A 12,823-nucleotide genomic window follows, 5' to 3' on the forward strand; every position below is an offset into this window, starting at 1 on the left:
ACCACTCAAATAACAAGCCTTTCCAAAAAAAAACCCACTGCAACTCAGTTTTTCACTCTAAAATGCCACTATTGCCACTATTGATTAACGGCCACTAACAGCCACTAACGGAGACAAATATAAGTGGCACCGTAGCGTCAAGTCGATCGACAAAGTTAGATCTGATCATCCGAATATGCGCATTTGTTTCACTAACCAATTGTCAAAAGAAAATCCAAGCCTCTTTTTTTTTTTTGCAGAAAAGCACCTGCAAGCTGCTGAAAGTTGAACAGATGCGTCAACACATAAATAAGTAGCAGAAACTCTGGCATATGAGCAATTTTCCACGACACATTTAACACTCGTGTCAAACTGAGATATTTGAGTCTAGATCGACAGTACAGGTAGAATCTAGGGTGAATTATCAGCCTAATACAAACTCTCCCAACAATGAGCTCAGATCGTTGCCGCCATGGCCGCCTGGTCCTTTGCCGTATCCTAATCGCCAGCCTTCCTACCCGCTAGCTGAAGGCAGCCGTTACACGGTCTCATCGGATCCACTCGCGGCCTGCAAGCCGGGTCGGCAATCTTCTGTTCCGAACGGGCCGAGCCGGATCAGCTTCAGCCTCCTCGCCTCCCGAGTTCTCGGCCTTGCTGTCCATCTCCTCGGCTGGAGCTTCAGAGGGATCGCTGAGACAAACGTTATCAGGAGTCAGAAGTAAATGACACTGCGGCGGAGGAATAAGCAGACTCCATGCTAACTAAGGGCCATCATCAGAATCATATATACATGGCAGATCTCGCATGGTTCCAACATAAGCTAAGACTAGTTACTCAGGAGCATTAGTTTAAGTTTGACAGGCCCCATCGGACAACATCCAAGCAAAGTAAATACATCCATGCTGCTGGAGCAATGGAGGAGCAAGCCTTACCTTTTTCCAATTTCCATGAGCAACCAATCCTTCCTCATGTCCATCGGGAGAGCCATAAGAGATTCAAATTGGCGATCATCGCGGATAAGAGCACCGTAGGCTCTTAGAAAATCACAACGGGCTAGCTCAGGTATCGCTTTGAGTGACTTGAAGATTAATTCAGAGGAGGTTGACTTTGGCACTTGCACAAGTACAGCTGGCCTGGAAGGAGCTTGAAATGAGCTATTGCATTCTTCAAGTGGAGAGGCAGGTGCATCACTTCTTCGTGGCCTCTTAGCCTTATTACCTTCCAGGCCATATTGACTGGATTGCAAGTTTTTAGGAATACCTTCACCACCATCATTAAAAGCAACCTCTGCTTGTACCTCTTCACAACTCCCAGCACCAGTCCTTGCACCTTCTATTGATGCATGGTCTTCGGAGCCTGTGACGCCGTTTTCAATCAATTGTGTCAACCAGTTTTCTATATTTTGCTCCATCTCCCTTGGAACGAATAGACGCAGAATGGCATGAAGCTTTGAAAGATTGGCCCATCTTTCTTCTTCAGCTCGCATATCTTCGTTCTTAGAAAAGAAAAACCTTAAAATAAGATTGTTTTATGTCAGAGGCAAATAAATAAATAAATCAAAGTTAATGCATATAACATGTAACTTCAGTCTTTGAGTAACAAAAATGACAAATGGTTTAAGCAAAATCGGTAAAGTTTGTTGTTAGAACTATATGAATGTTGCTTGATTCATCAGTAAGGTTCTCAGCAAACATAACATGCCAATGTACGATGGAGATAAGAAAAATACAAAGCATCTTACCTACGATAATAGTTAATATACAATTTAGCAGGCACGACATATCAGCAACAACAATAATCAGCAAAGATAGTTAATAATGTGCATGTTTGATAGTCCAGATATTTCATTTCAATAAGCGTGCTTCAGAGGCTAGGATTCCTGAATTTACAGAAACAGAGCAAACATATTTTGTATGATAAAGGAGCTTCTGGACCTCACCACGTGCAGTTGCAGGACAGCAGAGTTTCGGAGCCTCATAATATATAGTTATTACATACGACTACATGAGAATATTTATTCCAAGAGTAGTATTCAAAGAGTGAAATCACTAGTTAACGACCATTATGAGTTAATGACGGATGATTGATAGTAAGATAATTTCTACTGATCCTAAATTCTTGACTCAAATTTGCCCAAATATGGATGTATCTATTCTTAAAAAACATCTAGATACATGTAATATTTCGACAACAATTTAGAATCGAAGAAAGTATTTTCTAGTTTAACAGATCCGTTTCCGTTGACTTAACCATATGTGCGCTTCTAAGGACCACTCTAAACTTAACAAATCCGCAAATACATCTCAGATAGAACAACCATCAACATATCAGTTCTGTCAGATCCACATACAAATTAGTCAGAGTGATCAATATAAGAACAGGTCAATGGCAGGAATTTTTTTCTAAAATATAGGTAATATAACATCAGAAATTCAGGTAACTGTGAATATGACAAGAAAAAAAGACAATTTGGCCTCACAGCCAATCAGTCGCTGATAACACATGAGTGCTTCCAACTCATGAAGAATAGGAATGAAATATAGAGTGGAACGTATCGAGCATCATGGGTGTCGCAAGGGAAAATCGAGAAGGTAAACAAATTGCATAAGGCAAGGGGTGTAACATGAGTGCTTCCAACTCATGAAGGCCCAACAGATTGCGTATTTGACGAAAAGAGGCGACTGGAATGCGGCGAATGTAAACTCTATTGTCGCGTTGTACAGATCTTGGTTAGGCAGTGTGGCAGCTGTGGTCTCCTTTTTTTGTTCTCCATGAGTTGTACCTCTGAAAAACTAAACACATCTTGAGACTGAGTGCTATACTACTGCTGCATACTAGCAGAAGCTGCATTCGGCATGGATAACTGGTAAAATCGCAGAGGTAGCTAGACAGACACCAACATATTCATCCCAACATTCACCCAACTAAACGTAGACGGACAAATAATAACCCCACAATCAGTCTAACAAAACATGAATTACTTGTTAAAGGTGTGCACGTAGTGATTAACTATTGAGTTGAAATTCCACCCGCGTAGAATCTTTCGGCCCACCCCCGACCGTTTTTCTTCTTTTCTCCTCGCCCGTACAGCCTCCAACGCCGCGATCTCCTTCCCTTCGCTTCGGCCGCCGCCGCCTCCCACCCCCGCGGCCCTCCTCTGCCCCAACACCCAGCAGCCGCCGACGCCTCCTCCACCCCACGGCCCTCCTCTATCCCTCCTCTGCCCGGCTCGCCGCTCGCCCCTGGTCGCCGCGATCTCCTTCCCTTCTCTGCGGCCGCCGCCGCCTCCCACCCCCGCGGCCATCCTCTGCCCCGCCACCCAGCGGCCGCCGACGCCTCATCCACCCCACGACCCTCCTCTGTCCGACTCGCCGCTCGCCCGCCGCCGCCACGATCTCCACCTACGATCCGCGCACGCCGTCGGAGGCACGCGACGAGGAGGCTGCCGACGCTGCCTCCTCCCCTCCGAGGCCCTCCTCTGACCCGCCTCCCACCAAGCCCTCCTCGGCCCTGCCTCTGCCCGCCACGCCCACTTGCCAGCCGTCGCCGGCGATCTCCACCTGCGATCCACGGCCGCCGTCAGAGTCCCCCGGGTCCTCAATTCCATGACACCGTGAGTTCCCATTATGTGTCAGTCTATAATTTCAACGAATTTTCGAAGAGATACATATAATGGTAGGCTTTGCTTCTGAAATTGCCTCTGAAATTCGTTTCGGTGTGATGCCGTCCTGACGGAATTTTTAGGCTTTGCTTCATCGCTGATTCTGCGTTTGATTCCATAAATCATTTGTTATTGCTTGTCCGTGAGTCTCAGATTTGGTGGTTCGTGATTCCTCTTCCTTGCGCTGTCTTGTTATCTCTGTTTTAATGCTGTCTTTGATTTAGTAGTAGTTCACGATTGATTACATGCAACTATATAATTCGATTCAGTTTACTTGGGCATGGATGCCATGGATGATGATTGAAAATAGAATAATTTACTATAGTTCATATGATGATTAAAAATAGAATAAGATTTTACCTTATGTTTCTCTGAATTTTGATTGAATTGATTCTGTGTATATCATAGATGATTTAGTAGTCCCCAATGTCATGGATAGTTTATTTGAATTCTCCTCAATTCGTTTGCAGTTACTGAATATATTTATTTTTGATTTTGTCGAGAACTGAAGTCGTATAAATTCTGCCTTTAGGTGGCAACTGCACCTGCCTTACCATATACTGCTCTAATTAGAGACATTTAACTGAAACCATTGCCTGACGCACACTCCCACTTTACCATAAAGTATTTTATTTTAAATTTCTGATGATTTCTCTTGTTTGAAAAAGACACCGGATAAGAAGTGGTAGAACCCTGCAAGCATGGTGATGTTTTACCCAGAAGGATGGCAAATTCAGAAATACTGCGTATTTGATCAAAGGAAGCATGCCTTAGATGCTGTCCTGTTTTCTGGCTTGCTTGTACTCCCTCCGTTCCATAATTCTTGTCTTAAATTTGCCCAAAAATGGATGTATCTATTCCTAAAAAGCGTCTAGATACATGTAATATTTCGATAAGAATTATGGAACGGAGGGAGTACAAACATTTGCACCAATTTTCTTTTCTGGGTCATTTTCTCATGATATAGCAGTGAAGGGTTAGGGTCCTTTGTAGGGTCATTTTGGTAGCGAATCAGTTTGTTTCCCATATGAATCTTTTTATTCATGGAAGAGCAAACAGAAGTTGAAAGTTTACAACAAGAGGGTCGCTTTTCAAAGGATATTAAGGATTTTGATCATGTCCTGTTCATGGAAGAAAAGTGTGATTTTTTCTTGAAGTGCAAATTATAATGTGACCGTCATAAGGACGTTCATGTCCTGTTCAATGGAAGATCACATATGGGTGTTGGGGGCAAATAACAGTCCTGTGCATGTGACCGTTCTGAACTTTTTAACACTGAACTTTTCAACACTAAATTAAACCGTATGGGTGTTCTGGGAAAAGAATAGTCCAATTTAAATGTTTTTCTTACAACATTAATAGCAGTATATGGGTGTTCTGGGCAAAGAATAGTCCAATTTTAATTTTTTTTGTTACAACATTAATAGCAGTATATATGGCTTAATTATTTTTCTTACATTGCTTTTATGTGGAAAATTTTATGGGCACACGTCGGCCGCACCTTCCCTTCTTAACCATCGACGCACTGAATAATATCCACAATATTCTCTCTTAGGTTATTATTGTTTGAACTTTGAAGTAGAGCAGCAAAATGCAGAGGATATGAACCTCCTTATGATGGTTAATTTTTCAGGTCCTGGAACAATAATTGATCGAGTATGTATAGAATTCACCATTCTGCATGCTTCGTATACAAATAAGGTGCAATATCCTATTTGTATTCATTGACGTTCTTTTGTTATAACGGTCCAAACCTACGACGCATCATCCAAGTCACAATATTTATCGTCATATCGTTTGTATTGACCTGATGATTATATTCTTCTTAAAGTTGAAATGTACTCAAGCTAAAGTTGATTTGAATGAGGTGCAGATGTGTTGTTTCAATTTTGTGCAATTGAAGTTTGTTTGTGTCACGTCCGACTCATGTTCGCGTGGTTTTCCGGTGAAGATGCATCTGAAGCTTCAGTTTTGTGTTTGTATAATTAAATTAGCATTTGTAATTAGGTGACTGATCAACGGAGAAATTCTTTGCTCTCAGCGCAGAGTAAGAAACAACAAGCACAAAGGAGCGGCTCTTGGAAGAACTGGTTGGGCTATGTGCTCTACCTTCTCTACAGTTCATTTCAGAAATCACTGGTTTCAGATTCTTTAGGTTCTTTTTTCTCCAAATAGTGAGCAGGTTTGCACCAGGCTCTCACTTCACTCTTGGAAAGAAACTTGGAATTGGTAGCCCACTGTTGGGAATATAGAAATATACATGTTGTATTCACGGTGAGAAGAATTGGATCGAAGTTTGATGTTGCTGCGTGCAAGGATTTCAGTTTCTGAGATGCTTTCTCTTCTAGCGTTTTGTTTCATGGTGCACCAGATTGTAGTGATTAGGCCTTATGTTCTTTTTTCTCCAAATAGTGAGCAGGATGACTATGAAGTTATTCGGAAAGCTGGGAGAGCTAGGCAAATACAGTGAAGTCTTTGAGTGAATCAATGGTAACAATAGTTAGAAATGTGTTATTAAGATACAATAATGAGAAATGTTATTAAGAGCTTCAGTAGCGATTTGAGAGAACAAAAATGTTTGGCCTTGAGATTTTTTATCCTTGCAGCATAATATAAGTTTTACTCCCAGTGGGTACTGTTATTGAATAGATATTTTTTTACTTTGACCATCTTATTCCAAGCAAGTTCAACCTGTTGCTTATACATTTCTATAACATGCTATCCAGTGATGTGTTAATTCTCTGCTTCTATGAGCAGGCCAAAGCTAGCTGTTCATTTCTTTAGGTAAGCCCATAGTTCTTTCTGGAGCTTAAGGAGAAGTTCTTGTCCTTCCGAGGAGGGAAAAGAGGGCACAGCAAATCTTCTATATAGTATCCTTGTCTGTTACTATTAATAAAATCAAAATTGTTGATGAAGACGGGAGCATGGGCAGGAGTATCACCGGGGAGCAGGCAAGCCGCGCATCCATCCGTGCTAGCTCACCTATGGTTCATCTTAGCAACGGAACTATGTAAATGTGGTAACATACATGAAAATATGTAAATATTAGCCTAACAAATTATGCCATAGGCATGCGAACTAATTTTAAACAAAGAGAGAGAGGGGGGAAGACTGAAAGAATATGCAAATAGGAAAGAGGAAAGACAGGTGGTTGGCGGGGCCGGGTGGACAGGAGAGATCTTGGAAGGGTGTAACGGAGAACGGGGGGAGATGCGAGAGATTGAGGAAGTTCAGGAGTGGCCCCCAATGAAGGGGAATGAGGGAGGTTGTGTGGAGGGGGGAGGGCGGAATAGAGGGGAGGGAGGTGGCGTGAGAGAGCCGGGCATTGGAAAACCGGTGTGGCTGTAGTGTTGTGGACTCAAAAAGGGAATGAGGCTTCACATGAGATGTGAGGGTAGGGGCAACTGGGCGAGAGAGGAACATGGTTGTCTGTTTTTTATACTTCATAGAGTATTGGCCGGAAAATATTATGACGAGAGAGGGTGGGGGCGAGATCTTGTAGACGGTCATGTGTCTTTTACACGTTACACTTCATAGCGCACTGGACGGAAGATAATATAATATCTTGCGTGTGCTTGCTAGTTCTAGTTCAGTAATAGGTTAACTGATTGTAGGAGTAGTTACTTGACTACTGGAGCCCTTTTACTCTGCTGTGCTCTCTTAGCAAAGCTCCTCTTCGTTGGCGGCCCCGCTTGTTCCTACGACCTTGGAGGCACAGGGTGGGTTCATAGGAGGACGGAATATGGGCTCCCGGACAGTGATCCCCTTCGATTCGGAGAGACCGTCGTTTTGCTCTGGACAAGAAAGAGAGTCGAATTCGTATGTTGGGAAGTACGGAGAAGAAAAATCAAACTAAAGGCACGAATGTGTACCATGCGGGGTGCCCAAATGGCTGTCCTTGGCGAGGCCTGCTGGAACGTCTCTCCCCGCATTAGCAGCAGAAGAGATCACCAGGAAAATCATGGCCGCCAGGAGAGTTGCTCTACGGTGCTTCATCGCTTGGAATATGTGCTCCGTGTGCACCAGCTTGAAGGGTGCCAGATTTATACCCGTCCTGGACCAACGTTCGGCAAGCTAGTGTTCTCGTGTTTCTGAGGACAGCAATGGTTCTTCTTTTTTCGGAAAGAGGGAATGTTTGGTAACGGTAAGTGGACGGCTCATTAAATGTGAAGGAGGACTTTTTATCCAACAACAAAACGAAGATAACGGACAAGAAGAAGAAGAAGCAGAAAGGAGGAGGAGGAGCCAGCCACATGCTGACATGACTTGCATATGTATGTTCCGTTGAGCAGAGCAGGCTACTGACGGTGATCTCGTTTTGCTGTCGCGCCGTGTAGCATGTGAGGACTGAGAATCAAAATCTCCAGCTGTTGGAACGTCCGCGGCCACTAATTTAACGCATATAAACTTCCTTGCATCTCGCCGTGGGATGCAGTGCGGCCAAACTTTTCAATATGGCGTGGATTCTTTTTTTGAGGGCAAAGCACAGGAAGAAGCAGCAAATCTGGGCCTGGGCTTTGTGATTGTGAAGCAGTAAGTGGCTAATAACTGGACCGGGCCTTGTAAATATGGGGGTTGTACCAGGCTGCCAGGCCGACTTATACCGACACGACGTGCGCAGCGCAGGGCACTGGGCGGCGCGACGCCTGGGGGATCGGGAATCGGGTGGAGGGCGATCGGGAGGCCGCAGGCTGGTCCGCTGCGGCGGCCGAGAGCGTCGGCGACGGTGCCGCGCGGTAGTGGTTTAGCTGCGGAGGCAAGGGAGATGATGCCCCCAAAGAGCAAGGCCTTTAAGCCTGGAGTCATAGCAAAGGTAAGACCGTATGATGAAATTTACTTGCCAATTGGAAAACAGAAATTGCCCGCATGCAACTCGCATCACATCCACTGAAACACAACACACAACCAGTTCAGTGGATGCGATGTACTTAGGCAAGGACACGCCGCACGAACCATTTCTTGTCTCAACTAGAGATACCATCCTTCTGAAAACCTGGTCTTGCAAAGGACAAATACGAACGAATAACATACAGGTCTTCTGCTGCACTTCAGAAATGCATCAAATTATCTTGGTTTCATTTCGAGAAAATTGTGGAACTGTTCTCTCTATTATGCTGCCATCCATAGTTGTCCTGTTTCTTGGCTTGAACACAAATTGTGCATACAAATATTTTTGCCGTGTCGGAGGTGGTCAGGTGCATGTCAGTTTTCTCTCGAGATTTCTATTGTTTCAGTTAACACAGATTTGGCTCGAGCCATCAAGTTAGTTAGATAGATTAGAAGCATACAAGAACCCTGCACTACACACCTCTACACTACTGATTTTACTAATCTACACCTCAACAGTATCGTAACTTATTTTATTTTGTCCTTCAATGCGACTATGCAGCAACTTTTCGTGTAAAGAAAGAAATGGCTGAAGCGGAAGACGTTATGTCTGTTATTGAGATAGAGGAACTCGGTATTTCAATGAAAAATGAACTGAGAAACTGCTTTTCATCGGATATTGTTTATGACAGTGGATCTCAATTCTGCTTGATACCGAGAATACATGAGCATATCCGTGCGAGTGATAGATATTCTTACGAACCAATAATTTTGTCAATTGGCCCGTATCACCATGGATCTCCAGCACTTTCTTCTACAGAGAGAGAAAAATGGAACCGCTTGGACTACGTCCTCAAGCTAAACTGTGAGAAGGGTTTGAAAGATTACTTGACCGTCATAAATGGACTAGAGAAACGAGCAAGGATGTGCTATTCTGGAGATATTAAAATGAATAAGAAGGATTTTTTGCAGACGCTCTTGCTTGATGGATGTTTTGTGCTTGTCTCCCTTGGGAAATTTAATGAATTTATAAGGCCTGAACTCCACACTGGCATGCCTAGTTCATCACATGCCGAAATACTTAAAGAAGATTCGAGTTCTGGGCATCCAGAAGTAACGGGGGTAAATGATATTCAACAAATAAACACGAAGACGTCAAATGCCATGAAGAGCACTGTAGTGGGAGAAGACATTGTGAATCATACGCATTCCAGGGAAGAAAATTCAGTGCTTGAGATTGAGTTATGCTCACAGAGCAGTGGCCATAACACAGGGCAATGCCTATATCCGGACAATGCTCAGCAGATTGGACAGTGGTATGATGTTTATGTTATACATAACCTATTCCTGCTGGAGAACCAAATTCCGTTTTTCATAGTCGAGGCAGTATATGAGGTAGCTATTTCTAACAAGGTGGCACCAACTACTACGTGTAAATCAAGTTTTGCTCGATATACAGAAAGGTATGTGTCATTCTATCCAACAGCAGTACGAGAGTCCAGTCGGCCAAAAGATTTTGATCATTTGCTACACTTGTGTCATATGTACTTCCGACCTAGTTCTAACCAGGATGAACACCATACAACAAAACACTATATTCGTTACTTCCTTCAGATGGGTCGAGATTACCTCAGCCATTTAGGTTCATCGCAGCATGACCATTTTCCAAACCGATGGCGTCGAGAAACACAGTATCATGAAGCTGGAATTGAGTTTAAGATGAGAACATATTCTGAGCATAATCCCCATTCCCTCTTGGATATAAAGCTCAGAGATGGTATCCTGGAAATCCCGTTCTTGTTTGTGGATGAAGAAACCATCGTATTTTTCAGGAACCTGATAGCACTGGAGCAAACATGTCCGCAAGTCGGAAATTATGTCACTGCCTACACTGTTTTCATGTCCAAGCTTTTGAGCATGCCCGATGACGTAGCACTGCTGGCTCGAAAGGGGGTCATCGCGCGTCATATGCGCACCGACAGAGATATATCACAGCTCTTTACCAGGCTGACGAAAGGCGTTGTCTTTGATTTCTACGGGAATCATCACCTCAAGCATCTGTGCTTAGCCCTGGAGGTATCTTATCAGAACCGTATGCACAGGTGGGTTGCATGGCTGAGACACAACCATTTGAGCAATCCATGGCTGGTTGTCGCTGCGTTGGCTGGTGTTATTGTGCTTTTCTGTACTGTCGCACAGACTGTCCTCACAGTCCAGTCTTATGTTAATCCAAGGTAAGCACCCATGGAAAATTGATCAAGACCAGCCACACTGTTATTCACTGGCTATAGTTCCAAGTGTACTTCAATGAGGACATCGAAAATGAGCCATTTAAGCGTCATCCATCATGCTTTGGTTGGGTCAATAACCATGGTATGTTACAATCAAATCATTGCTCAGATTTTTTTTTCAGGACTATCTATGGCTTCCTATTATTTTTGTTGTTATCACATTTGATGATAGATGATGAATGGTTTTTCTTACATAACACAACGATCATAGATCTGCCTAGTCATATGATCGTGTAGTATGATATGCAAAGTAATTGCTCCGCCATTATCTTCAGTGTCTTGCAAAAAAGTGATACATATTTTGCTAGATTTCGTTAGAGATTTTTTAGGAAAGTGGTTAAGTTAGTTTGTTACGGATGAGCTTTGTTCTATTTGAGTTAGTTTATTACTCCCTCCGTCTCATATTAAGTGACTTCTACGGTACCCAATACTCCCTTGGACTAAATGTAGTACTAAAGGAGGGCATTCTGGACTTTTCACAATTAGTAAAATTAAAACAAAAAGTACCCAGCACGCGTCGGCAGGACCGCCACCGTCCTCGTCCTCGCCGGCCGCCTCCCAGCACACGCGCCTCCCCGCACGCACGCCGGCCGCTCCTCCCAACAAACGCCAACTGGCCGCGCGCCGCCCTCCTCGGCCATGCCCGCAGCCTCCCCGCACTCACCGCGTCGGCCGCCGCCTCTCAGCACACGTCGACTGGGCCCTGCGCCGCCTTCCTAGCCCGTGCCTTCGGGTCGCGCACGCCGCTCTTCTCCAAGCCTGCTCTCATCGCGGCCATGGCACCACCATCTTCCTCCCAGGTCGCAGTCTCTGTTTTTCTCCCTGTTACATTTTTACCCTCGCTTTCTTAGTACTCCGTGATACTCCATAGATCTAAGTTGGAGTATTTAGAAGTAGCAACTAATCTGTGTCCTTGGATCAACAAAAACGGACGGTCTAAATTAATTTCGAGGTACTTGAGAACTACATGTATCTAGACGGATTTTAGACGTAGATACATCTATATTTGGGCAAATTGGAGTCACTTAATATGAGACGGAGGGAGTATTATTTTGTTAGAGATATTTTTGAGGGGGGGAAGAAAGTAAGGACTGAACCATCACAACCACCAATTCTTATAAAAGAATAGTAAACATAAGTGCAAGTTCATCATAAGTTTTCTTTCTTTTTTGGAAGAAACAGATGTCATTTCTGGTTAAAAATGGGATTTTTCATTATTTATTTTTCCATTTCTAATTGATGCTTTGTAACCTTATTAGCATAATAGTTTCCCAGTTCCTACGGATTGATGCTTTGTAACCTTATTAGCATAATAGTTTCCCTGTTCCTACTGATTATTTGTTGCAATGGTGAGAGTGTATAATTTCAGTTTGGCACAACTGTAGCCCTCATTCACGTTTCTCCATTTTATTTTGAGGTATCCAATTGATGTGTAACTAATTGGAATCTACGTGTCCATTGCTCATAAATTTAATTTAAAACAGAATCATTTTTCACCATGTATGTTACAGTTCTTTAGTTAGTTTCGTTCTCGGTGGTGGGCCTGGTATGAGTCCTGACCAGGGTGGGCGACTTCGTGATACACGGGCTTGCCGATGCGCGAGCCGCTCCCGTCAGGACAACCTCTTCTATCTCTGGTCGTCGAAGAAGCCCCGCTCTGCCTACCTTTCTCTGTCGCAAGGAGCCGTTCCCTGTTCGGCGTTGTTGGAGCGGAGCAGGTTTTCGTCTTTGCTGTTGCAGCTTGTTTGTTCGGTTCCTGTGTATGCTCTTTGTCAGGATTTTTCGCACGGCTTTCCTTGAATAAGCCGTGTATTTGTATCAGTTTTTGGGCCCGGTATTCCTCATAAACAGGGACAATTCTATTCTTCTAATCAAATCGCGGGGATCGACCGTTGCGTCCTAAAAAATGTAGCAGCGTATGCATTTTGACCGTGTCATTTTATATTCAAAGGCGTCGGATTCATCTCGATTCACAGTACAAAATAATACAAATAATGGTGTGTTTGAATGTACTGTATTTGTGAAAGACTAGCAGCAGGCTGGTAAGATATATGCCATTATGCCG

The 12,823-nt window shown here is 43.7% G+C and overlaps 2 protein-coding genes and 1 long non-coding RNA gene across 5 annotated transcripts; 2 read left to right on the forward strand and 1 right to left on the reverse strand.

Annotated features, from left to right (window-relative positions):
• Nucleotides 1-258: 258 nt before the first annotated feature.
• Nucleotides 259-1,483, reverse strand: LOC112270545. The gene is made up of 2 exons (XM_024458188.1): nt 912-1,483; nt 259-669 (listed from the first exon to the last, which is right to left on the reverse strand). The coding sequence occupies exons 1-2, from the start codon at nt 1,463-1,465 to the stop codon at nt 528-530; spliced, it is 696 nt and encodes a 231-aa protein (XP_024313956.1). The 5' UTR covers nt 1,466-1,483; the 3' UTR covers nt 259-527.
• A 1,709-nt stretch (nt 1,484-3,192) lies between these two features.
• LOC106865975 lies at nt 3,193-6,281 on the forward strand. The gene is made up of 2 exons (XR_002962780.1): nt 3,193-3,592; nt 5,274-6,281. It is a non-coding gene; the product is annotated as an uncharacterized LOC106865975 (long non-coding RNA).
• A 1,994-nt stretch (nt 6,282-8,275) lies between these two features.
• Nucleotides 8,276-12,651, forward strand: LOC100823575 (UPF0481 protein At3g47200). 3 transcript variants are annotated; one of them, XR_001405980.2, is made up of 3 exons: nt 8,276-8,453; nt 9,030-10,840; nt 12,270-12,651. XR_001405980.2 is itself a non-coding variant. In XM_024458457.1 (3 exons), the coding sequence occupies exons 2-3, from the start codon at nt 9,053-9,055 to the stop codon at nt 10,703-10,705; spliced, it is 1,521 nt and encodes a 506-aa protein (XP_024314225.1). In that variant the 5' UTR covers nt 8,276-8,453; nt 9,030-9,052; the 3' UTR covers nt 10,706-10,955. The 3 variants fall into 3 exon arrangements, 2 of the variants coding, with proteins under 2 accessions (XP_024314225.1, XP_003568927.1); XM_024458457.1 differs by lacking the exon at nt 12,270-12,651 and having other exon boundaries at nt 9,030-10,569; nt 10,702-10,955; XM_003568879.3 differs by lacking the exon at nt 12,270-12,651 and having other exon boundaries at nt 9,030-10,955.
• The last annotated feature ends 172 nt before the right edge of the window (nt 12,652-12,823 follow it).

The sequence above is a fragment of the Brachypodium distachyon genome, chromosome 2, assembly GCF_000005505.3.
Source record: "Brachypodium distachyon strain Bd21 chromosome 2, Brachypodium_distachyon_v3.0, whole genome shotgun sequence".
Lineage (NCBI taxonomy): Eukaryota > Viridiplantae > Streptophyta > Magnoliopsida > Poales > Poaceae > Brachypodium > Brachypodium distachyon.

What these genes read in the sequence shown, in the direction of transcription:
- LOC100823575 (XM_003568879.3), top strand. Translation starts at nt 9,053, where the DNA reads ATGGCTGAAGCGGAAGACGTTATGTCTGTTATTGAGATAGAGGAACTC.
- LOC112270545 (XM_024458188.1), bottom strand. Translation starts at nt 1,465, where the DNA reads ATGCGAGCTGAAGAAGAAAGATGGGCCAATCTTTCAAAGCTTCATGCC. An exon ending in CTCATGGAAATTGGAAAAAG is followed by an intron (nt 670 to 911) that starts GTAAGGCTTGCT and finishes CGTTTGTCTCAG; the next exon opens with CGATCCCTCTGAAGCTCCAG.